The sequence below is a fragment of the Nycticebus coucang genome, chromosome 6 (genome assembly GCF_027406575.1).
Source record: "Nycticebus coucang isolate mNycCou1 chromosome 6, mNycCou1.pri, whole genome shotgun sequence".
Lineage (NCBI taxonomy): Eukaryota > Metazoa > Chordata > Mammalia > Primates > Lorisidae > Nycticebus > Nycticebus coucang.
The window spans coordinates 61500658-61525223 of NC_069785.1; the positions used below are offsets into that span (position 1 = coordinate 61500658).

The 24566-nt window shown below is 43.9% G+C and overlaps 1 protein-coding gene across 4 annotated transcripts in view; it reads right to left on the bottom strand.

Moving 5' to 3' along the window:
• Positions 1-24566, bottom strand: part of MYO1E (myosin IE) — a 230818-nt gene that overhangs the window by 124885 nt on the left and 81367 nt on the right. For all 4 annotated transcript variants that reach the window (XM_053594008.1, XM_053594010.1, XM_053594007.1 and 1 more), the window contains exons 2-4: positions 12758-12901; positions 3854-3943; positions 530-624 (exon numbers count right to left, since the gene is read on the bottom strand). In XM_053594008.1, coding sequence (XP_053449983.1) covers positions 530-624; positions 3854-3943; positions 12758-12901 — 329 coding nt within the window. The remainder of the gene's footprint in view (positions 1-529; positions 625-3853; positions 3944-12757; positions 12902-24566) is intronic.

A 24566-nucleotide genomic window follows, 5' to 3' on the forward strand; every position in this document is an offset into this window, starting at 1 on the left:
TGTAATTAAGAAATAGAGGCATTGGCTCTGGGCCTGTGGCTCAAGCGGCTAAGGCGCCAGCCACATACACCTGAGCTGGTGGGTTCGAATCCAGCCCGGGCCCGCCAAACAACAATGAAGGCTGCAACCAAAAAATAGCCGGGCGTTGTGGCAGGCGCCTGTAGTCCCAGCTACTTGGGAAGCAGAGACAGGAGACTCGCTTGAGCCCAGGAGTTTGAGGTTGCTGTGAGCTATGATGCCACAGCACTCTACCCAGGCCAACAGCTTGGGGCTCTGTCTCAAAAAAAAAAAGAAATAGAGGCATAGACAATAACCCCGTGGAAGTTCCAAATTGTTATGATATGAAATTTTATGACATGGTGTTAGTTATATAATAAACCAGGATAAAGTAGTCAGCCTGCTTTTCCCTCAGAAACATTAACCAGCCTCTGACATCACTAGCTGTTGCAAAACACTGCTTCTTGAGAGAACCCCATACCCACATGAGGTCTCACATCCTCAACACCTACTGATAAAGATTTTCTCATACCTGATGATGACGCACTGGTTCTCCCTGTCAATGATCATGTTTCTATACATACTATCTGCGAGAGCGTAGATATGCGGTGGGTTTTCATACTGTGCCTAGAACAGAAAAGAACAAAAACAAAACCATGGTCAGACAGAAAACTCATTACATTGTTTTCTTGGCCTTAGAAAAGCATCCACCACTATAGAGTCCCAATACCTATAATTATATCTTAAAGGTCTCATGAAACATGAATTTATGAAGTTTCCTAGGTCATGAAGGTGGAATTTGGAAGGACTCTTCCACAGGCATAGGCAGGATTCAGCCTTCTGGACGTGACCTACATCTCCAGCCATTCCAGCGCCACACCCTGACACCTCAAATGCCTCTGCAGACAACATTGCCTTTCAAAATGTTGCTGAAGACACCTGGGCAACAGGTCTTAGGACAGCGGCCTCCCGAACACCTGGATCTGACTTCTCCTAGAATTCCAAATTCTTACATAATTTTTTTCTAAGAGGCAAGTTGCAGAGTCTAAGACCTCAGAGGGAATTAAGAGAGACTATCCATTAATGAAAGGAAAAACTGAAAATTTTCCATAAGAAGAAGAAAAGAGCCATGGGTTTTTGTTTGTTTGTTTTTAAAGGAATGAACTATTTTGGCTAATTGCTTTTATTCCCCCTCAATTTCTATTGAAGGGGAAAAAACACCAAGGTATTCTCCTGGGTTTGTGATTTAGCCTTATTGGATACCTTAGCTTACATAAATACAAAACCAAGTAATTTTTTCATATTTAATCAATTCTCGGGCCCCCTTCAGCTCTGTTTTCAATTTCTTAGTACCCACATTCATGACAACCTCAATTATTACTAAAGAGAAAAATATTTCGAGGGGTATCTAGCTGGTAAAAGAACACTCCTTGATTTTTTTTTTTTGAGACAGTCTCAAGCTGTCACCCTGGGTAGAGGGCTGTGGCGTCACAGCTCACAGCAACCTCAAACTCTTGGGTTTAGAGAGTCTCTTGCCTCAGCCTCCCAAGTAGTTGGAACTACAGGCGCCCTCCATAATGCCCAGCTATTTTTTGATTGTAGTTGTCACTGTTGTTTGGCAGGCCCGGGCTGGATTTGAACCTGCCAGCTCCGGTATATATGGCTGTCGCTCTAGCCGATGAGCTACAGGCACCGAGCCAGAACACTCCTTGAATTTAAGGTTATTGAACCTAAAAGAGTAAAGAGGATACCAGATCCAGAATGAGAATATATTTAGACTCTTTCTCTTCAATGGTCCCCACCTCCAAGGTAGGGATGATAATGCGCAGGCTGCAAAATTTCACAAAGTAACCAAGATGATGGATGGGAAAGTAATTTGAAAAGGTAGAATACTAAGCAAAGGTAAAGCATAATTTATCTAACCCACCTTATACCATTATTATGCAATGACTTACTATACATCAAGGGGCCTTCCCAAGAATTTGCCGCTTGTGGCCATGCTCTGGAAGATGAGCTCAGTGGCCACGGGCTAGAGAGAGAGGGCTGTGACGTCTCCGCACACATTGAGCACTGGTGTATCTGGTGCTAAGTGCTCTCCCCGTGTTGTGGGCCTGGAGCTCACGAGGGGGATTGCCCAGCGAGGGCTAGAGCCTATTCCTGGGACTAGTTAACTGAAGAACTCTATACAGGAACCAAAAAATAATGTTATCTGCACCTTCACCATACCTTAGGATGATTTTTAATACTTCTTTGAAAACAGGAAAGTAGAGGATTATAAGAAAGAAAAGTGGTTAGAAAATGAAAGGAAATGGAGTGGAGAGAATGTTATGGGCAATGGAGGGAAAGGTGTGGTCAAGCTGCTGCCCAGTACGGCTTCAAAATGGCTAGACTAGTTATACTTGACCTCTGCACCTCAGTCTACATTTTCCAAACTGGTTTCCCATCTGTGGTCTCAGTGGCCCGCACAGCTGCACGTGAGAACCACAGAGTAGGCATTTCCTCTACCTGATCCTTCCCTGCCCGAGACCCTGCAAGTCAGTCAGAACCGACTTCAACCCCCAGCTTCACCTTCGACCCCCAGCTTCACCTTCAACCCCCAGCTTCACCTTCAACCCCTAGCTTCACCACTCAGTACATTCTAGTCCCTCATCTCTCTGAGCCTCAGTTGCCTCATCTGTGAAATGGAGACACAGTGTAAGACACAGCCAGTATCCAGGACTGTTTTATTAATTTTGCAAGTGTAACATAGTACATGGCCCTTGGCAAATACCAATTTTACAACCCTCTGTTCCCTTTAGCAGAAAAAAATAGACATATTTTTAAAAATTCGATAATACATCTTTAAAGAGAACACTTCAAAGGATGCATGGCCTAAAAGGGACAGGTATGCAACAACCCTTTTCAGAAAACTGGAAAGAAACATTCCATCCACAGCACGTCTATCTACTGTGCCTTGGCGGTCACTTGGAGCCAGCTATGCGCCTGCTGCCCCCAGGCTCCACTGACAGGACACCAGGGCAGGGCTGGGCCTGGCTGACAGTGTTTCTCTTGTGCTGGGCTCCCATAAAGGCAGCATTATCAGAGGTCTCTTGCGTGGCAGCCTCCTGCAGCTCCCGTTACCAGCACCATTCATCTGGCAACAATGGGGTGGGCTCCTGCTCTGGGTAACTTGCTTTCCACTTCAGCTGATGAATTTGTGTGGGCTCTCTTTTGTTTGTTTTCCAGGGGTCAGGATTAATGGATGCTCTTGTGCCTCTGTAGCAAAGAAAAGAGGGAAGGACAAGGAAAGGAAATAGATGCAGAGACGGGGAAGGAGGCCTGGGGAAGTGATGAACCACAGCATCAAATACACTGATGATGATTACAGTTTCTATTTTTATTACACAAGTGGAATGGCCATGGAACCAAGCTTGAATAGGGGCCAGGGTCAGATTAATAAAGGAACTAACAAAAGATTCATTTTTTATGTTCGAGTCATAGCCACAGCTTACTTAAGGTTCTGATTCTAGAGAATGGTTGCCATTACCCTACTTATTTTTCACCTTTACTGACTTTGATTCCTTAGACTTTTGTGGCACGTGTGCAAGCAGAAGGGTCTCTCAAGCCGTAGGATCGTACATGCCATTTAAGTAAGGGTACATACATGCGTATAAACAAGGCTCATCCTATGGTTTTTAGCTGCCTTCTAAAGACTAAAGAGTGGCACGTTATCCAAAAGCAAACAATGCCATTTACTTGAGCTTCCTCAATAAATAATTCATAATAAGAAAATGCAAATGTACTAACTTCAAGAAAAGCTATGTACACATCATAAAAGCCCTAAACACAACAGTAATTCATGGGACGTGTAACTTACCGCTCCTTGGTACATTTCAATCTCCTTTTCCCCGAAATAGGGCATCTGCTTGAAGGGGTTGACTGAGATTAATACGGATCCTATGTATGTCTGAATTTAAACTCAGTTAAGGTCCATCATTAATCGTCCCAGCTGCAAATTTTTCAAATCTAGTCACCAGATGTTATCAAGAATTCATAACCATTGGTTAAGTGGAAAGCTCCTGTACTTGTTTTCTAAAAGACTAGAAGTAAAGACCAAAGCAATTATCCAATCAGTTTGGGCTTTGCTCTTCCTTGGGATAAATAGTGAATTTAATTACTAAGGTGCTACACAAAGAAATTGTTATTTTAAATGAATTAAAGCATATTATTTTAAGATCAGTGACAGGTACAGCAAGGAGAAAAGAAAACAAAGCAAAAATGGCAAGGAGTGAAAAAGCTGTTATCATTCCTCTCTTCAAATGATATACGTTTTTTCCTTGGAACTGCCAGATCTCTTAGTAGACAAAAAAAAACATTCGTTTAATTGTTTAACAAATAGAAGGATCCAGGATAGGGCAGCGCCCGTGGCTCAATGAGTAGGGCGCCGGCCCCATATGCCGAGGGTGGCGGGTTCAATCAAACCCAGCCCCGGCCAAACTGCAACAACAAAAAAAGAAGGATCCAGGATGCACTAAGCCAGCTCTCCAGAGCTTAGGGGACTAGGGTAGTATCAATAAGATAATTTTCAAATCCACATAATGGGGTTTAGGGGAAGAAAATATTATTACCACTTGGGGAATCCAGGAAGGCCCCTCAAAGAGGATGTATCTACGGGAAGCCTTAAAAGTTTGACACATTTTTATGTGCCCAAATAAATGGATTACTATTATAACAAAAAAAATAGTCCACTGTATTCCTTCAACAATCAGTTAATTTGATTTGGATCCTTACAACATGCCCAGATCTGTTTTAGATACTTGGGGTACTGCAGTGAACAAAATAGACAGAATAGATAAAACTCCTTGCTCGCACAGAAGAAAAAAATTGTCCAAAGGAAAACAAAAATAAAAATACACACTCAAAATTGTTTCTTTTAATCACTGATTTCAAAATGTTTAGAAATTTTACAAATAAGTAGTTAAACAACAAGTTATTTACAAATAAATAAAGACTTAAATCTATGAGATTTCCACCCCTAGGGGTACATTGGTATATTTATATATTAGGAGGTATGTGTTAAATAGGGCAGCCCTGGGGGTCCAGTCTGAATATCTGGGGCCCCAAGCCTAGTTCCATGCTGACCTTGGGCAAGTCACATCCCTAAGTCACATGCTTAATGGATGATGGAGATAAAATAGGACCTACTTAGTAGCTATGCTATGAGAACGAAATGAAATAATCAATATAAAATGCTCTGCACAGTGTCTGGCATATAGTAGATGCTATTTCCTTAATTCACATCCTCTAAGATGCAGGTTTTGTTTCATGTTAACATCTCTGAAATCATGACACCTGTTTCAAGAGTGACCTCTAAGTTTTGATTTTAGATGCAGCATTATTATTATTTGTTATTAGTAAACCCAGATGAATGTGGAGTGGATCAGATAGTTTTAAAGAAATAATAATGTCTGTACTCAAAGGGAAGCATGCGGAATGTCTTGATTGGCATTTTGCCTCCTTTGCCACTGACCAGAAAGATCTGACTTGAAAGAGTTGAACATGAATTAGCAGCAGAGGTAAGGTGGTTTTAAGAACACACCAGACATAGCCAGTTCCGGGAGAAATGCTGGTGTAACTTACGAGTTATGAAGAGTTTGGAGATTGGAAAATGTATTTCCCATCATCAAAGTCACATGAAGCCAGTGATAGGGTTTTGTTGTTGTTTTAGTTGGAGACTCACTCTGTGCCCTGGATTTAGTGCTGTGGCCTCATAGCTTACAGCAACCTCAAACTCTTGAGTTTAAGTGCTCTTTTTGCTTCAGTCTCCCAAGTAGCTGGGATTACGGGCGCCTGCCTATTTTTCAGAGAAGGGGCCTCCCTCTTACTCAGCTTGTCTCGAACTTCTGAGCTCAGAAGATCCACCTGCCTCGGCCTTTCAGAGTGCTAGGATTAGGGGCGTGAGACACTGCATCCAGCCCAAAGCCAGTCATAGATTACTGGCCTATCTATCTATTACCAGTGATAGAGGTAAAATTTAGGACAGATCAATGTACTATTAAAGTTGTTAAGCAGATAAGAAATGTCCATGACATGGTAGTGAAGAATCTGTAAGAGGGGATAAAACTAATGCAACGCACACACATGTTTACATGGCACTCATCTAAGCACCTAACAACAATCCTATTACTATTAATCTTATTTGACTATAGCTTGAGAATTCTTTACCTTAAAATGCTAAGGACCAAATGATTTTTGGATTTTATATATGTTTTTCAGATTTCAGAATATTTGTATCATACTTACCAGTTTAGCATTCCTAATCTAAAATCCAAAGCCCAAAAGGTCCAATAAGTATTTTCTTTTCTTTTTTTTTTTTTTTGGAGACAGTCTCATTATGTCACCCTCGGTAGAGTGCCGGGGCATCACAGCTCACAACAACCTCAAACTCTTGGGCTTAAGCGATTCTCTTGCCTCGGCCTCCCAAGTAGCTGGAAAAATGAGCATTTTCAATGTTGGCGTTCAAAGACTTTGGGAGTTTGGCACATTTCCAATTTAATTTTTTGGATTAGGTATACTCAACCTGTAGAGGGAACTGAGGCATACAGAAATTTTAAAACTTGCTCAAAGTCACAAGCTAGTAAATGACAGAGCTGTCATTCAAACCCAGGCAGTGCAGATCAGGTAGTGTAGAGCTACAGTCTACACTTTAAAAAACAATAACAAAAAAAAAAAACAGTGTCCCACTTTGTTGCCCAGGTTGGAGTGCAGTGGTGTCACCGTAGCTCTTTGTAACCGTGAACTCCTGGGCTCAAGTGATTTTCCTGCCTCAGTCTCCCCAGTAGCTGCAACTACAAGTCATGCCACCACACCCAGCTACATTTTTTATTTTTTGTAGAGATGGAGTCTTGGTATGTTGCCCAGGCTGGCCTTCAACTCCCAGCCTCAAACAAAGCCTCAAGCAAGGCTTTGTCTCCCAAAGTGCTCAGTGTATAGGCCAGAGCCAGCACGCCCGGCCCCCAGAGTTCACATGCTTAATCGACAAGCTATAATGTCTTCCTAAGATAAGCAGAGATTGTTGTATTATTATTATTAGCAGAATTGCCAGATTTAGCTAATAAAAATCCGGAATTTCAAGGTCAGATAAAAAAATGAAGAACATTTTAGTCTCAAATAAGTATCCCTCCACCCTGCCCCAGCAATATTTGGGACACACTTGACCAATAAGTTATTTGTTGTTTATCTGAAATTCAAATTTAACCAGGAGTCTTGAATTTTATCTGGCAACTCTATATTGGCAGGGCAAGAATTAAATGCAGGGTGGGGGTTGGGGTTTGGGTTAGATAACTCTATGGTCTCTTCTTAGATTCTGTGATGCTTTCGGAACTCAAAAATCTATCTCCCTGGCCAGTGTGGTGGCTCCTGGGAGGCTGAAGCCGGTGGATTGCCTGAGCTCACAGGTTCGAGACCAGCCTGAGTAAGAGCGAGACCCCATCTCTAAAAAAAAAAAAAAATCTGGGCGTTGTGGTGGATGCCTGTAGTCCCAGCTAGTTGGGATGCTGAGGCAAGAGAATCGTTTAAGCCCAAGAGTTTGTGGTTGCTGTAAGCTGTGATGCCACGGCATTCCACCAACGGTGACATAGTGAGACTCTGTCTCAAAAACAAAAAAAAAAGGCTCGGCGCCTGTGGCTCAAGTGGCTAAGGTGCCAGCCACATATACCTGAGCTGGCGGGTTCAAATCCAGCCCAGGCCCACCAAACAACGACGGCTGCACCCCCAAAATAGCCGGGCGTTGTGGCAGGTGCCTGTGGTCCCAGCTACTTGGGAGGCAGAGGCAGGAGAATCGCTTGAGTCCAGGAGTTGGAGGTTGCTGTGAGCTGTGACACCAAGGCACTCTACCCAGGGCGACAGCTTGAGGCTCTGTCTCAAAAAAAAAAAAAAATAAAAGAACTTTGCTAAATCAGAATAATTTAGGCAAGAGAATTTAATTTAGCTTTAAAGGAAATAAACATGTTTTGTTTATTTCCAGGGGAGAGTTTGGCCTAATTGGTTTACCCAACCAATTTTCACCTTTTCTATTAGGTCTGCAGAGACCTGAGCCATTTCCTTGAGAGCACAGGTCTCCTGCTGGGCTGGGAACTCCAGATAACTTGGGTAATGTTCACTCCCCTTCCCTACAACATATTCAGGTGTGCCTTCAGAAAAGCTGTTCAGATCATGTCTCTTCCCACATAATCTCTGGCAGTGAAAGTGTCTCAGGTTAATTTTCAAAATGCATGGAGATAAGAAGCTATAACACCAAAAAACAGAAAAAACAAGTAAATAAAATGCCATCTTACTTAATAGAGAGATGAAAGAGACCAGTAGATCGTTAATTGATTGGTTCTCAGATGCTTGTCCATGGAATATGAATTTTCATTGACTTGTGGCAAGAATGACAAGGGAATTGCTGCACTGCATTTTTCAGAAGGCTGAATTTATTCCATATAAAGGAACTGTCCTTTAAGATTATTTCCTTTATACATTTTCAGTATTAAAATATTCTTTCTTTTCTAAAATATGATGGTGGTGAAACTTCTGCATGTTTGCTTTTAATGGTCCTTTATTTGGCAATGCTAAGAGTTGAACTTTTAAAAAAGACATTTTAATAGTCAGTGGGTTCCTCAAAACTGCCGACGTGAGGCGACTTGCCCAGAGTCATGTACGTGGAGAATGGTTGAGCTGAAACTTGAGGCTGTGTCTCAAGGTAGCCCGCGGCCCCCGCACCTCACAGACTGGCCGCCCAGGGCCAAACCTACCAGGATGACTCCACTGCTTTGAATTTCAGTCGGTCTGGCATGAAGTCTGAACTAATTCAAGGATTAAAAATGCCACACATGCTTGAGTGTGGTCTTTGAGTAAAAACAAGTTTGGAGAAAGTTGGACCCAACGAGCGTGGAGTGCTTTGCACAGGAACACTTTTCATCCGCCAAGTGGCTAGAAAGGCTGTCTCGCCAAGCCCCAGAGAGAATGCCCCAATGTTTTTCCCATCTATCTCAGAATGGGATTGTAAGAAGCGTGGTAACATGCATTACAAATGGATGGTAAATCAGACCTTTCCTGTCCTAGTATACATAACACAAAATTATGGGTTTTACTGATAACAAGGTCAACTTTTTCTAAGTTTCTTTTCTCTCATGTAGAAGAAATGTGCATTCAGCCTGAATGTATTAACAATCGATTGTTCCAAATGCTGTCTTTGAATACATGGCAATGAGCTAGAATTAGAAGAGATAAAAATGGGGCGGTGCCTGTGGCTCAAAGGGATAGGGCGCTGACCCCGTATGCTGGAGGTAGCAGGTTCAAACCCAGCCCCGGCCAAAAACTGCAAAAAAAAAAAAAAAGAGAGAGAGAGAGATAAAAAATGAGCAATTTGGTAACTTAATGTGAAATTGAATGTCTTCTGGCCTTAAAAATTAAACACAGAAGGGAAAAACCCAATTCTTATTTACAATAAGGCTACCGTGTTGTAATACTCCCTTATCACTGAAGCAGTAAAGGTCACCTTTATCACTAGCAGAGGAAAAGATTTGCAGCCAGACCCTCTGTGTTATTTCATGCACATCTATCAAACGTCCTTAAAGCTGAAAGCTACTCTGTGCTAATGATAGAAAGCACATTTATGCTGGGCTCCCCATATCTTGAGTGGGTAGTAGGGTCGAGATTTCTAAAACATAAAGTCATTAGTGGTCAAGTAACTCATTTCCTTGGTAGAACACAAGATTATTCAGTCATTGATTCACAGGCATTAATTCAAAGGCGCATAATCAGCCTCCTCCGTGTGAGTCATTTAAAAATCTGTTGTCTGAACCGAAAAAGCACATCTTAATAGACAACATATTTTCAGTGAATACTTAATATAATGCACCATGCCAAGAATCATGCAGGAAATCAAGAAATACAGAATGATGCAGAATGATGCCATTTTTTATATTCACGTATAATATGAATGTCTGCAGGTGGTTAAACAGAAAGACAGACACCAAGAGATGAATGAGAACCAAGTTCATGTGCTGGAATTCCAGGTGACTTCAATGTTCTTTTTTTTGCTTGACTGCGTATTTATAAGCTGTGTCAAATGAACATGTATTGCTTTCAAGTGGTTTTCTTTTTTTTTACTTTTGGTTTTTTTGAAGAAGATACACAAGGCACAGTCCTTGCCCTCACAGGGCTTCTGATGTTTGAGGAGTGAACATTATTTTGGGGGAGGAGTGAGGTTGTCTGGGTTGAGGGTAAACTGACTACTAATATCATTTTTTTATTTTTTTACCCAGTTCATCAAAAACCACAATCCCATGGCAGTAATATTGTAAGTAACTGAGCTCACATTACAAGAACAATCCAATAAATAATTTGTTCAATTATATTCAATGGGAATTAAACTTTTATGGTCTTTTCGATCTCCATTTAAAACAGTTTCTATGGTAAAATGTATTTGAATTTCCAATGAGCAATTTTACAACTGAATTTTTGAAAAATAAGTCAGAAATTTAGGAAGAGCTTATATCCCAGCCCTAGTGTATGGTAATAACAATTAATATTTATCATGCACTTAATGTGTTCATTATTTCACTTCACCCTATAATATAGTCATCTAGGAGATTTTATCATCACTGTCAATTTACGGATGAGAAAACCGAGGCACTAAGATCACAGAACTCATTATGATCACCAAATCCATGCGGTGTAGGATCTGAGCCCAGGAAGTCCAAATCCACCTTCTGTCACCCCGCCCTTTCTAATGTATCATCTGCCAGTTTCCACAAGGATCTTGCGAATCATTTATCCTTCAATAAATAAATTAATTAATTAAATAAAAATTCAGGCTGAGCACAGTGGCTCACGCCTGTAATCCCAGCACTCTGGGAGGCCAAGGCAGGTGGATTGTTTGAGCTCAAGAGTTGGAGACCAGCCTGAGCAAGAGTGAGACTCCATTCTAAAAATAGCAGGTGTTGTGGAGGGTGCCTGTAGTCCCAGATACTTGAGGGGCTGAGGCAAGAGAATCACTGAAGCCCAAGAGTTAGAGGTTGCTGTGAGCTATGACACCATAGCTTCTATACATAGGGCAACAGAGTGAGACTGTTTCAATAAATAAATTAATTAAATAAAAATAAGTTTTTGTTTTTTTATTTTATTTATTTCTTTGGAGACAGAGTCTCACTTTGCCACCCTCACTAGAGTGCTGTGGTGTCACAGCTCATAGCAACCTCAAACTCTGGGGCTCAAGTGATCCTCTTGCCTCAGCCTGCTGAGTAGCTGGGACTACAGGTGCCCTCCACAACACCTGCTATTTTTAGAGATGAGGTCTCACTCTGGCTCAGGCTGGTCTCAAAACTGTGAGCTCAAGCAATCCACTTGCCTCGGCCTCCCAGAGTGTTAGGATTACAGGCGTGAGCCACCACACCCAGCCCTAAAAATAAGTTTTTTAAATGATGCTATTGCAGCATAGCTAACAAATATCTCTGTTAACCCATAAATGCAGGAGTTTAGAGGTTTAACTATGCAGATACAAAGTTCCTTTACAGTAAATGAGAAACAGCACACTACTGATGAGAATGGTCCTGCCTTGGAATAATGCTGTTGCTTCCTAAGCATCTGATTAGCTACACCCCATCTCTGGCACACACACCAGTGATGGCATAGAGCAGCCCTGTAGAAGTATTATTGAATAGGTTTAGGTTAGCGGTTCTCAACCTGTGGGTCGCGACCCACAGGAACTGTATTAAAGGACCGCAGCATTAGGAAGGTTGAGAACCACTGGTTTAGGTGGTTTTAACTATTAATCAGATAAGCAGTGTTATAAAAAAAAAAAACCAAAACACTGATAAGAAAACTATTCCTCCCCAATTTTCTGGGTTAAAATCTAAAATGTCTGTTGTAACAGTAGCAAACACTCCATTTTCCATAGATGATCCACAGCGCCCTACCTTCAAAAGCCACCATCAGCATTAAAAGTTAAACTTCCTGGTACTACTCAAGAGATTTCACACAGATCTTTGGAGCCTGCTGACTAAATCTCACAACACTTCCACTGGTGTGTCTTTACAGAGCTGCATCAAACAAAACTCCTGGATCCTAGAGGAACTTAAGCAAATACCACATTTCTCTGTTTATAATGAAGTCCATGCACATGTGAATCAAATTTCCATTCAGCATTTTTAAAAACTCTATAAAACAATGGCATCTGGCAAACTAAAATTGAAATGTAAGGAAGGACTCGAGAATGTCAGGCATCTTCAGTAGTTGTTCACCTCTCAGTTTCTTTTAGTAAACAAAAATGCAGTCAAATATTGGCAAAATGACTTCTTTTTTTCTATGAGGCAACGTTTTTCAGCCTTTTAAGTGTGGACTTCAATATCTCAGGTTTGCGATGAGGATGCATTATCGATAGAACTCTTTGCAAACCAGAATTTTCTCTGGGAACAGCCGAGGTTTTTAGACATCGTGTGCATGACTGTAGCCCATCAAAGGGACAATCCTATAGATTAACATAAATGGATACTGGTTGCATCTTGCTTTGTAAAGTGAAATGCCAGGGAAATAAGGCAGCATCATCTTTTCCCTTTGTGCAGCCCTGAACCAAGTGATTTATATAAAAGTACAAAACCTCTTTCTGAAAAAGGTGAAATGATGTGAGGACAGAGTGTCAGTTCAGACATTAAGATGGCCCATCTTACACCAGGAAGAAAGCCACGCTTTACTGTGGTATCACATAGGAGTGTCCGAAGAAACCAGTAAAGGATACAAAAATGTAGTCGTCCATGTATCTCTTCTTGAGATTCTCCACGATGGAGTTCTCCGTGATCTTGGACAGAAGTACCATGTCATCCACACCGCTGTGCTTGACATTGTGGCTCTGCCAGTGGTACCGATATGCACCTTTGCTTCCCTGCAAACAGAAAACACAGTTATAAGGATCGTTTATTTTACCCTGGAGTAAAAAAAAAAGTTGCTTGGCTGGGCTCAGTGGCTCACACCTGTAATCCTAGCACTCTGAGAGGCCAAGGCAGGTGGGGCAGGAGTGCACGACCAGCCTGAGCAAGAGCGAGATCCCATCTCTAAAAATAACCAGGCACTGTGGTGGGCACCTGTAGTCCCAGCTACTCAGGGGGCTGAGGCAAGAGGATCGCTTGAGCCCAAGAGTTTGAGGTTGCTGTGAGCTATGATGCCCAGCACTCTACCCAGGGCACAGCGTGAGACTGTCTCAAGAACAACAACAAAAAGCTGCTAATTCTCTAAGTCTTCCTCGCATAAAATGCAGCAGAATGAGTTGAGCAAACAGAGAAAGATTTTTGCCACCAATAGACGTGGATTCAAGTTCCAGCTCTGCTTCCTATAGACCAGTGATTTTGAACCCCATGCTGTGAGAGGATATGAGATGTGTCAGGAAAATGTTTAAAGATCGCAAATTAAATTATTTTTGAAAGAGGTTGAAAGCACAGTAAGTACATTCTTTTTTTGCTCTTTTTTTGATCAACATAATTTATGTGTGCCATGGAAGTTTAACTATAGGGTCAAGTGTGCAGCAAGATAAAAAAGGTTGAAAACACCACCATAGACCAAGTAGAGGAAAGTGACCTAAATTCACTGTGTCACTAAAGTTACTCCTTATTCATCTGCAAAAAGGGAGAAATAAGGCCCACTTCGTACAGTTGCTGGAAGGATGAAATAAAATAACGTATGTGAGGGCGGTGCCTGTGGCTCAAGGAGTAGGGTGCCGGTCCCATATGCCGGAGGTGGCGGGTTCAAACCCAGCCCCGGCCAAAAATAAAATAAAATAATGTATGTGAAATGCTGAACAGCACCTGGAAGACAACACAATGTATGATCGACGGTCTCTGGTAATTCCTTCAGCCTTGTCATTCTGTTAAATTTGTCAGTGAAAATAAACAATGACATAGAAACTTTCTAGACTTGTTTTGCAAATTACATGACAGAGCCAAGAAGTGGAAAGAATAGGTATGACATAATAGCTATGTCACATTGTCATAATTTTTCAAGTCACCTAAATTATTTTCCCTCCACAAATGTACTATTGGCCTTCCATATTCAACAGATAAGCTACATTTTGATGACTGATCACGGCTATAGTACTGCAAAAGTGGACAGGACAGATTAAACGTGATCACAGAACCAGTTCTGGATAGGAAGACCTTATCCTCCCGATGGCCTCCTTAGATGAAGCCTGGGCTCTCACCTACTTCTGGGATCTTCAGCTCAACACCGGAATGGCCTCTAAACACTGTGGCTGCAGGGCTGCCTTACATTTGGCATTTCTATAGCAGGACTCCCCGTGTTCAGCTATGTGCTGAGTCCTGGAATGGTTGAGATGGGAGTGCCATTGGTGGCTGCCCTTGAGGAGCTCACAGTCCACTGGAGGACTCTAGATAATGATGGGCAAAGTGAGTCATGTGTCAATAACACTCAATATATAAACACACACCAAGTAGGTGTTCTGGCAGTGGAAGTGAGGATGCTCTTTTGTCCTGGGAGAGGCAGAAGACATGACTTCTCTTAGAGAAGAAGCCATTTGAAGCAGGACTAAAATAGTTTTAATTTGCCAGAGCACCCCAGAGGAGGAAGGACATTCATTTTAATTGACACTCACTGGGCAAAAAAAAAAAAAAACTAATACAAATGGAAGTAATGGCAAATGTTACATGACAAGATACGGGGAGAATGTCCCTTGTCCTCAAACATTTCATGCACCTACTGGAAGTGTCACCCAGTGAGTGAGTACAGGGGGCACTGAATAGGGTGAGACTTGGCCCCTGCCCCCTCCCTGGAAGTTCACAACTTGGGGGAGTTGGAACAAAGCAGAGAAAAAAACATCAGTAAGGGTTACCTAGAAGGCCAGCCACTCAGATGTCAAAACCAGGATGGGAAAAGGGAAAAGGAAGTTCTTTGAGACAAGGGGGAGATGGGAGGAAGCAAGATGGAAGCCATCTCAAGTTTCATTTTAAACATTTGTTAAGTGCTTTCTTCTCCGTGGGATACACAGATCCTTTGCTAGGAGCACATTCTAAGAGGATCTGGGAAAAGCAGTCTTTTAAAATGAGTCAAGAAGAGACCACCACAGCACCAGTGCCAGGGCCTCATGCTTCTGAACAGGGTTCCGGAAGCTTTGCCACCCGGGCGGCCTTGCAGAGGGCAGCTGTCCCTCTGATGGGTCTAGCTTTCTCGGAACTACATGCAGCACCCATTCTACAAAACTACCTCAAACCTCACCACTCCTTCCTCTTATAGCAAAGCAGAAAGAGAAAAACCACTCACGGGCCACAGTGTGACTCACCAGAGCTCCATCAAATGCCCACGGTCTACTTGTAATCAGATAGAGATTCCTCCCCTCCTTACCCTCCTTCCTCTTCTAGCTCTCCGGGGATAGAAATCTAAGGTCTAAGAGTAACCAACCTGTAGGGGTGTTGGCTGGTTGACAGAAATTTAACCCCAACAGACAGATGTTCCCATACTCAAAAGGACAAGAAACAGAGAGGCTCTGAGTCGTGGTGTGTGTGTTTGTACCGATTCACAGCAGCTGCCTTCTCAAGGTAACCCAAGTGGGTCTTGGTGTTCACTCCACCTCCCTTTTCTCTGTCTAACTGAATAGTGATGCATTTCTGCATGTCCCTTTTTCCTTCTCATGGCAGTTATTCCCTAGTAGAATAGGGCTGCTTGTGGAGTTTCTTAATTCTCATAGTTCCAAATATGACAAAACTGAAGATTCTCATCCTCTGATCTCTCATCTAAATCTCTGCCTTTTCTTCCAGGCTTCTGTCTGCATCAGGTTAAGGAACCTATAGTGAAACTGGGTGGTCATTATATGCAAAGCAATGAGCCATTTTATCTGTAGAAGGTGTTCCATTATTTTGAATGCAAATGGACTGGGCGAGGTGGCTCACTCACACCAGTAATCCTAGGTGGGTGGATTGCCTGAGCTCACAAGTTTGAAACCAGTCTGAGCCAGAGCAAGACCTCTTCTCTAAAAATAGCCGGGCCTTGTGGTGGGCGCCTATAGTCCCAGCTCTTTGGGAGGCTGATGCAAGAAAACTGCTTGAGCCCAAGAGTTTGAGGTGAGTTATGATGCCATGGCACTCTAGCAAGGGTGACAAAGTGAGACTTTGTCTCAAAAAAAAAAAAAGAATACAAATGACCCTGTGAAAGAGCATTCCCATGCCTAGTAGTGCAAGATCAGAGTGCCCAACTCAATAAGTAGCAAAGACAAGATGTGAACCAAAGACACTGATTTTGGAGGCATCCAACCAGGGTTTCCCCACAGTCTCACAAGTGACTTATTGGATATTCCTACCTATTACTTTTAAGACAGCAACAGAGACAGACTGTTTCTAAAATCAAACTCATTATTAAAAAGACATACAGTCTTTGTTAATGACCACTTCCTCTTAGCATCAAAGACAAAAACAGTGAAGTTATTTAAATTTCTCTCTCCCTCTGCCTCCTATCACCTCTCCTGCTCCCAGGCTATTCTAGTTACCTATGAGAACTCAGCTCTCACAATCACTTCCCAAAGTACCTACTGGTGAATAAGCCAAGGTCTTCTAAAGGAAGCCTGGGTCTGTACTGACTGCTCCCTACTGTGCCCTTCCCCTCCCATCCAGAGGAGACAGAGGGAGGGAGGAAGCAATTCAGATTGTCAAGGACAAGGTCAGACTCCTCCAAAGGCAGGTAACACAAGCTGGGCTAGGGCTGAGCAGGGATGTTGTAACAGAGAGTGACAGTGCTGTCAGGGAAGCTGGAAGCCACGTGTGGATGTGCAAGCCCTCATCCCAGTCTGGGGACACTTTCCCCACAGTGAAAAACAGAAACCATTTTCTGTGGTTGTGTAGGGGACAAGAGAGTTAGTAGTAGGCTGACTTGTCCAGAGGGCTTCCTGGGCACACAGCCACTGACTACGGGGAGGAAGCAGGCAACATGGTGGGAAATTGTTACCATTCATGACCCTGACTCCTTGGAAACAGAGGCTGAAAGTCGTTCAAGAATTCTGAGAATACGTATTTAAGGTTCTGGAACAGATACCCTTGCCCCTGTTTTCCTCTCATTTCTTCCTGCTATCCTGACTGAGAGGCGGGGGCGGGTTTGGCTGTCATACTTGTGTGGTGAAGAGCAGGGAAGGTCCCTGATGGTATGGGGGACAGCCACCTCCCTCAGGTGCAAAGGATCCCTCACTTCTCAGGCTATCACCTCAAGGAGGCTCAGCTGGTTTCTCTTCTGCAGGCTTCTTTTTTGAATAACTCTTTTTTTGTTTCCCCCATTATAAAGGGTTGCATTTGAAAAGGCAGGATCCCCAGCAAGGCATTTCACCTTCCAGACACCCTCGATGAGTAAGGCTGCAGCTGTGCCAGCCGGGACTCGAACATAGTAATCACAACACCGAAAAGCTGCTCTGAGCCCCGACACTTACAGCAAATTATGAGGGAGAAACTTCCATTAGATAGGGATTGGATCCAGAGTTTCCTGGACCCACATTTAATTTCTAAGGATGACTGAGTTCATTAGAGAGTGGTTCATTTCCATGCAAGTTGTAGAAAGTGGGGTACACCCATATCCACATAAAGACCTCATCTGTCGCTCACATTCAGGTGGCGGCATCTAAATACCAGAGTCCCTCTGAAAAGGAAGAGTTGGCTCCCTGGGAAGCTGGGCTGGCCGATCCTCTGACTGCTTTTAAGAGGTGGAGCCTCGCTAACTGGTGTGTGTTTACCAGGGTGGAGACTCAGGAGAGCAAAGGTGAGTCAGAGCACACAAGCAGGGATTCTTCTCTCCTGAATGTCTACCTTCACTGCCCAGGAGGCAGCCCCAGGCTGCCCTGAGACAGCCTGGCCTCTCCCAGCAGTGGTCTGCCAACACTTCACTAGTGTCCCAGCAAGCATTGTTCTCCGATTCATCCAGAAGAGAGGAGGAGTTACCCATAACCCACATACTGGGTAAGCACAGTCTTCAAAGGCCCTTCAGATGCCCAGGAAAGGGAGGCCATTAAATATACGATGTAAGGCGGTGCCTGTGGCTCAGTGGGTAGGGCGCTGGCCCCATAAACTGAGGGTGGTGGGTTCAAACCCGGCCCTGGCCAAACTGCAACAACAACAACAAAAAAATAGCCGGGCTTTGTGGTGGGTGCCTGTAGTCCCAGCTACTCAGGAGGCCGAGGCAAGAGAATCGCTTAAGCCCAGGAGTTGGAGGTTGCTATAAGCTGTGTGACGCCACGAACTGGGATTGTTTTTTTAATGGGATTTTTCTGTTGCAGTGACTCATAACAGGAAAGGAACAGAACTATCTGTTACACTTTGATCTTTTAATTGTTGCTCTGGAATCCTACCTTTTTCATTTCTGCCATTTGATGGAAATGAAACACTTACTTCAGCCATAAACACGTGTCTGTCTACTGTGTGCAAGGCACTGGGCTTGCAAACTGGTCTACGATATATTTCAACTTTATGGAATTTAACTCTCCTAATATTTTGGTGATGTGCCTTTGAAGCAAGCCTGTGTGTGTCCTGGACAAAGTGTAAGGAAGAAATGTTTCTGGAAGAGTGCAGGGACAGGGCAGTCAGGAGCCAACAAACCATTCCGATCCCCTGGACCCTGAACTAATTGGAACAAACACTGACTGAAAGCATTTAATTCTCATAATACCTGCAAAACACAAGTATTATAATCTCTCTTAAAGTCGGAGTAACTAAAGCCTAGGGTAGTAGTGTACCATGTTGCCTCTGCTGGGAGGGGTGTGGATGGCCAAATGGCCCGGAGGGGGTGGTGCCTGTGGCTCAAAGGGGTAGGGCACCAGCCCCATATGCCAGAGGTGACGGGTTCAGACCCAGTCCCGGCCAAAAACCACAAAAAAAAAAAAAAAAACCAAATGGCCCGGAGGGTTGGCACATGAGACAAGGCAGGGGAAGGCTCAAGGAATATGGAAGATTTCATTCATGTAAATATATGCAACTCTAACAAAACTTCAAGATGTGTGAGGCATTTTTACACACGTGATCTCACTTAGCCCCAGAATGGACGCTGAGGGTTCTGACTTTTCTTTGCTCTTGCTGTCATACCCACATCTCACTCTGAATCCTATCTGTAAGGTGAATGTAGACTTGGCTCCATGACCACTGTGGGTCCAGTGGTCTCTTCGCTGGGGCCAGCTGGAATCAACCTTCTGGAAAGATGGGCCCCACTGAAGAAGTAATCCATGACTTGAGGAAGCAGACTTTGTCCAACTTGGACCACTTTGGAGTGAAGAAGGGAGGGTAGTTAATAATGCTGGAGCAAGAGAAATATCCTGGGACATCTCAGGCTGAAGGGTTGCATCCGTGACCGACCAATTTGATCTCAGAAAAGCCAAGGGCGACTTTCAAAGACTAGCCCTCCCAGCTAAGGCCCTGCAGCACTTACCCACAGGATGTCACACAATCACTCAACCTCTCAGGGGCTCCTAACACTATGTCGCCCTAGGGCTATTGAGAAGATCAACAAGACTGACCATCAAACCAACCCCAATTCCTTTAGGGGTCAGGTTGTTTTATGTGATGACTTGGTCAGGGGAAGGTGCACACCAGACTGGCAATGTTGATTGAACTGTTAAGCAGGAGAGGAAAAAGCTTTGTAAAAACATAAAAGAATAATAAGGTATCCGAATTTTTTTTTTTTTTTGAGACAGTCTCACTTTGTCACCCTCAGTAGAGTGCTGTGGCGTCACAGCTCACAGCAACCTCCAGCTCCTGGACCTAGGCGATTCTCTTGCCTCAGCCTCTGGAGTAGCTGGGACTACAAGCACCCGCCACAACGCCTGGCTATTTTTTTATTGCAGTTTGGCTGGGGCCGGGTTTGAACCCGCCACCCTCGGTATATGGGGCTGGCGCCCTACTCACTGAGCCACGGCGCCGCCCCAAGGTATCTGAATTTTATTTTAATTGAACATATGTTAGAATTTACATACAATATCTGTGTGAAAGTATGGTTGCTAAAAGGTTGCAATTATTTATATCTACGTTTACTTCCTTTATGTTTTGCTTTTTCTTTTATTTATTTATTTATTTATTTAGAGACGGAATCTCATTGTATTGCCTGGTGTTAGAGTGCTGTGGTGTCATCGTAGCTCAAACTGCTGGCCTCCAGAGTAGCTGGAACTATATATAGGCATCTGCCATGACACCCAGCTAAATTTTCTATTGTTGGTAGAGATGGGGTCTTGCTCTTGCTCAAGCTGGCCTTGAACTCCTGAGCTCAGCCTCCCAAAGTGCTAGGATTACAGGATGGCCAACATGCTTGATCTGGTTTTCTTTTTCTACTGGGCATATATTTATAAAATATATATAAAATTAGATCAAATAAGATGTAAAATACTTCACAAAATGAAATGAAATATACAAAGGTATGGCACTTTTCCATAGTATATGTTATTTCACGTCAGGTCTCCAATTCTTGTTTATTCCAGCTTGCAGCTATAGCAAGCCCCTTTCTTTTTGGAGACAGGATCTTGCTCTGTTACTAGGGCTGCAGTGCAGTGGCATAATCACAACTCACTGCAGCCTCAAACTCCAGGACTCAGAGATCTTCCTGCCTCAGCCTCCTGAGCAGCTGGGACTATAGGAGTGCACCATCAAACCCAGCTAATTTTTCTATTTTTCGTAGGGACAGGCTATGTTGCCCACGCTATGTTGCCCAGGCTGGTCTCAAACTCCTGGCTTCCCAAAGTGCTAGGATACTGGCACAAGCCACCATGCCCCGCTCACAAGATCTTATTTATATAACAACAGGAAAAGAAACAATAGCTTTTCTTTTACTTTCTTGCCTGAACTGTCAGATCATTTCCTTTTTTTTTTTTTTTAATTTATTGTTGGGGATTCATTGAAGGCACAATAAGCCAGGTTACACTGATTGCATTTGTTAGGTAAAGTCCCTCTTGCAATCGTGTCTTGCCCCCCAAAGGTGTGGCACACACCAAGGCCCCACCACCTCCCTCCTTTTTTATTTTTGTTTTTGAGACAGAGTCTCACTTTGTCATCTTCAGTAGAGTGCCATGGCATCACAGCTCACAGCAACCTCAAACTCTTGGGTTCAAGTGGTTCTTTTGCCTCAGCCTCCTGAGTAGCTACAGGCACCCACCACAACGCCTGGCTTTTTTTTTTAGAGATGGGGGTCTCACTCTTGCTCAGGCTGGTCTGGAACCGATGAATTTAGGCAATCCAGCAATCCACCTGCTCAGCTGTTGCGTGACCAGAGACGCAAAAGAACAGCAGCTTTGCCTTGGGTATAAGCTCGCTCCTGTAATTATTAAGCCTCTGTAAGAGCAGCAAGCCGTTTTAAACTCACACTGAGTTCACTTTGTGTGCTTGATGTAGGATATGTTTATTTCTAAATATTATCCTACATCAGCCTCCCAGAGTGCTAGGATTACAGAGGCCTGAGCCACTGGGCCTGGCCAGGATATGCCTTCTAATAAATGGTGTGTCATGGCTTCACTGCCAGCAGTTTTTTTTTTTCTTTTGTTTTGTTTTGTTTGAAGCAGTAAATAAAATAATGATGCTCTTTTTATAAACCAAAAGCATTTTAGCTGTGGCGAATTATGGCACCTAACGTCCAGGAGCCAGGCACTCTTCAAAGCACTACAAATATTAAGTCACTGTTTAATATCATCACAGATATAAAATATTATGAAGATTTTTGTATCTGGCTTTATGTACAAATTTCAATGACCCCTATATATTTTTTTATCATCTCCTCCCTTAACTAGCTACTTGGAACTTTTTGAGTTGTTCCCTAGAAATGGTGGAATTCTTACATAACAAGGTGAAAGACTTGGGGCAGGACACCCCCACCCCACCCCCACCCCCGGGGTGAGAGGTGGTCACATTCCTATGGTAGGGGGTGAGAGGTGGTCACATTCTCATGGTAATACTTTCTTTCAAAGGGAGTTGAAATTCTGAAGGCCCCCCCTGAACAATATTCTTAATAGCAGGAATCAACCCCCCCCCCATAACCTGCCTCAGTACAGACACTGTCCCAATATGCCTGCCCCGATACACATGACCTATTTCAATACATGTGATATGTCCCAATACATCTGACCTCTCCTATGCACATGCCCCCTTCCCCAAAAGCCCCTGGTCTCTGTTGGTCTGGAAATAGATTTGACACCATTTCCCCCATTCTCCCACAACAGACATCGTTCCCATGAAAACCCCATTCTTCCTTCGCGACTCTATTGTCTCAAAAATTGGATGTTTGTGTGGCAAGCAAGTAGATCTGGGCCAACCCCCCTTGTGGTTTTGATAGGATTTTGATTACTCTGGAAGGTTGTACCAAATACTAGTCTCACTTCAGGAACTGGGCAGTGGTTTTACTGGTCAGCTTGATGATCACCCAGTTTTTGAGGCTTTGTTGTGAAAACTTTTGTAGTTTCCCCATACCCTGCAACCCCACTACAGGATGAGGCCAGTCCTCGATGACAAGCTGCCCAGGACAAGCCACCACCTGACCACAAGCTTGCAAAGCAAGGTCTTCAGGTAATTTCCTTTTCAACTTGCAAATGCACTTTCAGTTTGTAGCTCTTTCCAACTACAAGTTCCTTCAGTATCAACACCCTCTGAAGCAAAAGGTGCCCGTCCCTATGCCTTATACCCCACCCCACCCCCATTACAATTTCTGGCTTTCACCATGGCTTTTCTGACACCATCCTCTTACTCCAATGTCTCCTATACCCCAGGCCTTTGCAACAACTACCCTGTTTCCCCGAAAATAAGACATCCTCCGAAAATAAGGCATACTCACAGGAAAGATAAGACGTCCCCTGAAAATAAGACCTAGCGCATCTTTGGGAGCACACCTTAAAATAAGACACTGTCTTATTTTCGGGGAAACAGGGTACTTTAACAAATTTTCTTTTTTTTGAGACAGAGTCTCACTATGTCACCCTCAGTAGAGAGCTGCGGTGTCACAGCTCACAGCAACCTCCAACTCTTGGGCTTAAGCGATTCTCTTGCCTCAGCCTCCCAAGTAGCTTAGATTACAGGTACCCACCACAATGCCTGGCTATTTTTTTGTTGCAGTTGTTCAGTTGGCCCGGGTTGGGTTTGAACCTGCCACCCTCAGTGCATGTGGCTGGCGCCGTAACCACTGTGCTACAGGTGCCAGCCCTTTAACAGGTTTCCTATACCCAAGTTTCACTGGCCTTATGCTTCAATCTTTTTCTATAAACGCTCCTTTTTAATTTGGCTTAATTCTACACAATGATCTCCATAAAAATCACCACTTTGGTATACTAGTTTTGTTTCTTCAAGGTATAATAAGAGCCATGAAGACAAATGTGGTAACACACAACGTGGGACTGGACATCCCCATCCTAAGTATTTCGTGCTGAGCCCCACACCTGGGGAAACCCGCCATTCTCTGTTAGGCCTATGCCTGCCAATTCCAAGTCAAGCCACAGGGAATTTAAATGACTTCTGTTCTATTTCCAGACATATTTTTCTCTGCTGTGGAAAATCTCATATAGCAAGGACAGGTTTCCGCTTAGTTAGCCGGTGAGAGCCCAGGTTTTGTTTTCACAAGTAGAACCTACCCAGTACTCATGTTGTGAACTCCTGCACTGGTCCTCCAGCCTCAGAAAACCCGTTTGGCCACAAGTGAGAAGGTCAGCAGTCCCTGAGGGAGGTCAGCAGCCTCCCTTGTCTTGAGGCTGATGAGGAAATTCTCTTTTGGGGCACTTGCTATTTCTTCTTTCTCTCTCAGGAAGTGCTTCTTGCCATCATTACCAGCACTGTCCTGTCCTTTTGCCCTCTCAGTCTCCAGGAAACTAGAACTGCACCTCTTTCCCCTCTAGTCATCAACAAAAGTCTCTTTAGAGCTCCCTCCACCCCAGTTATGTGTAACAGGATTTAACACCCCTACCAATCTGGGTGCCCAGAGTCCCCGGTTCCCTGAAGTTCACCCCAGCCAGCACAGGCTCTCTGAGCCCTTGCAGGGCATCTGCCCTCCTGGCCAGGGGAGGGGTTCTGCGGGGGGCTTCTCCTGGCACAGCCACCAGTGCAACTGGCATCCCAGGGAGACCAGCAGCCAGGGGGCAGTGCCCCCCCACCTTTGCAAGCCTGGTCTGGAACCCCTAAGGCCATGTCCCCTAGGGCAGCTATGCATTCATCTAAAGCACACATCTTAGCAAGGCCCCCCTGAGCTGTCCTTGTCCACCTCTAACCCCTTGCTCTGCCCTGACTTTGAAATCCCCACATCGTTTTCCACGCACACCATGCTGGGTTTTGTTTTTCTCCTCCAGCATATATGGGTGTGTGAGGTGGGATCTTCAGTACCTACACTCCCACAGTTAACGGACTTGGAATGCTCTTCTATGAACTCCCTAACTCACCCCCAACCCTAAGCCCACAAATGCCCACTCAGCTCAGGTTAGGCCTCCTCTTCTCTAGGAAGCCTCACCGCAGACTTAGGAAACAGCATTGCCTGCATGCCTGGCCCCCTGCCTAAACTAACTCCTGTAACTGGGTCTTATTCACCTTCCTACCTTAAGACCTAGTATAGGGACAGCACCCCTGTGT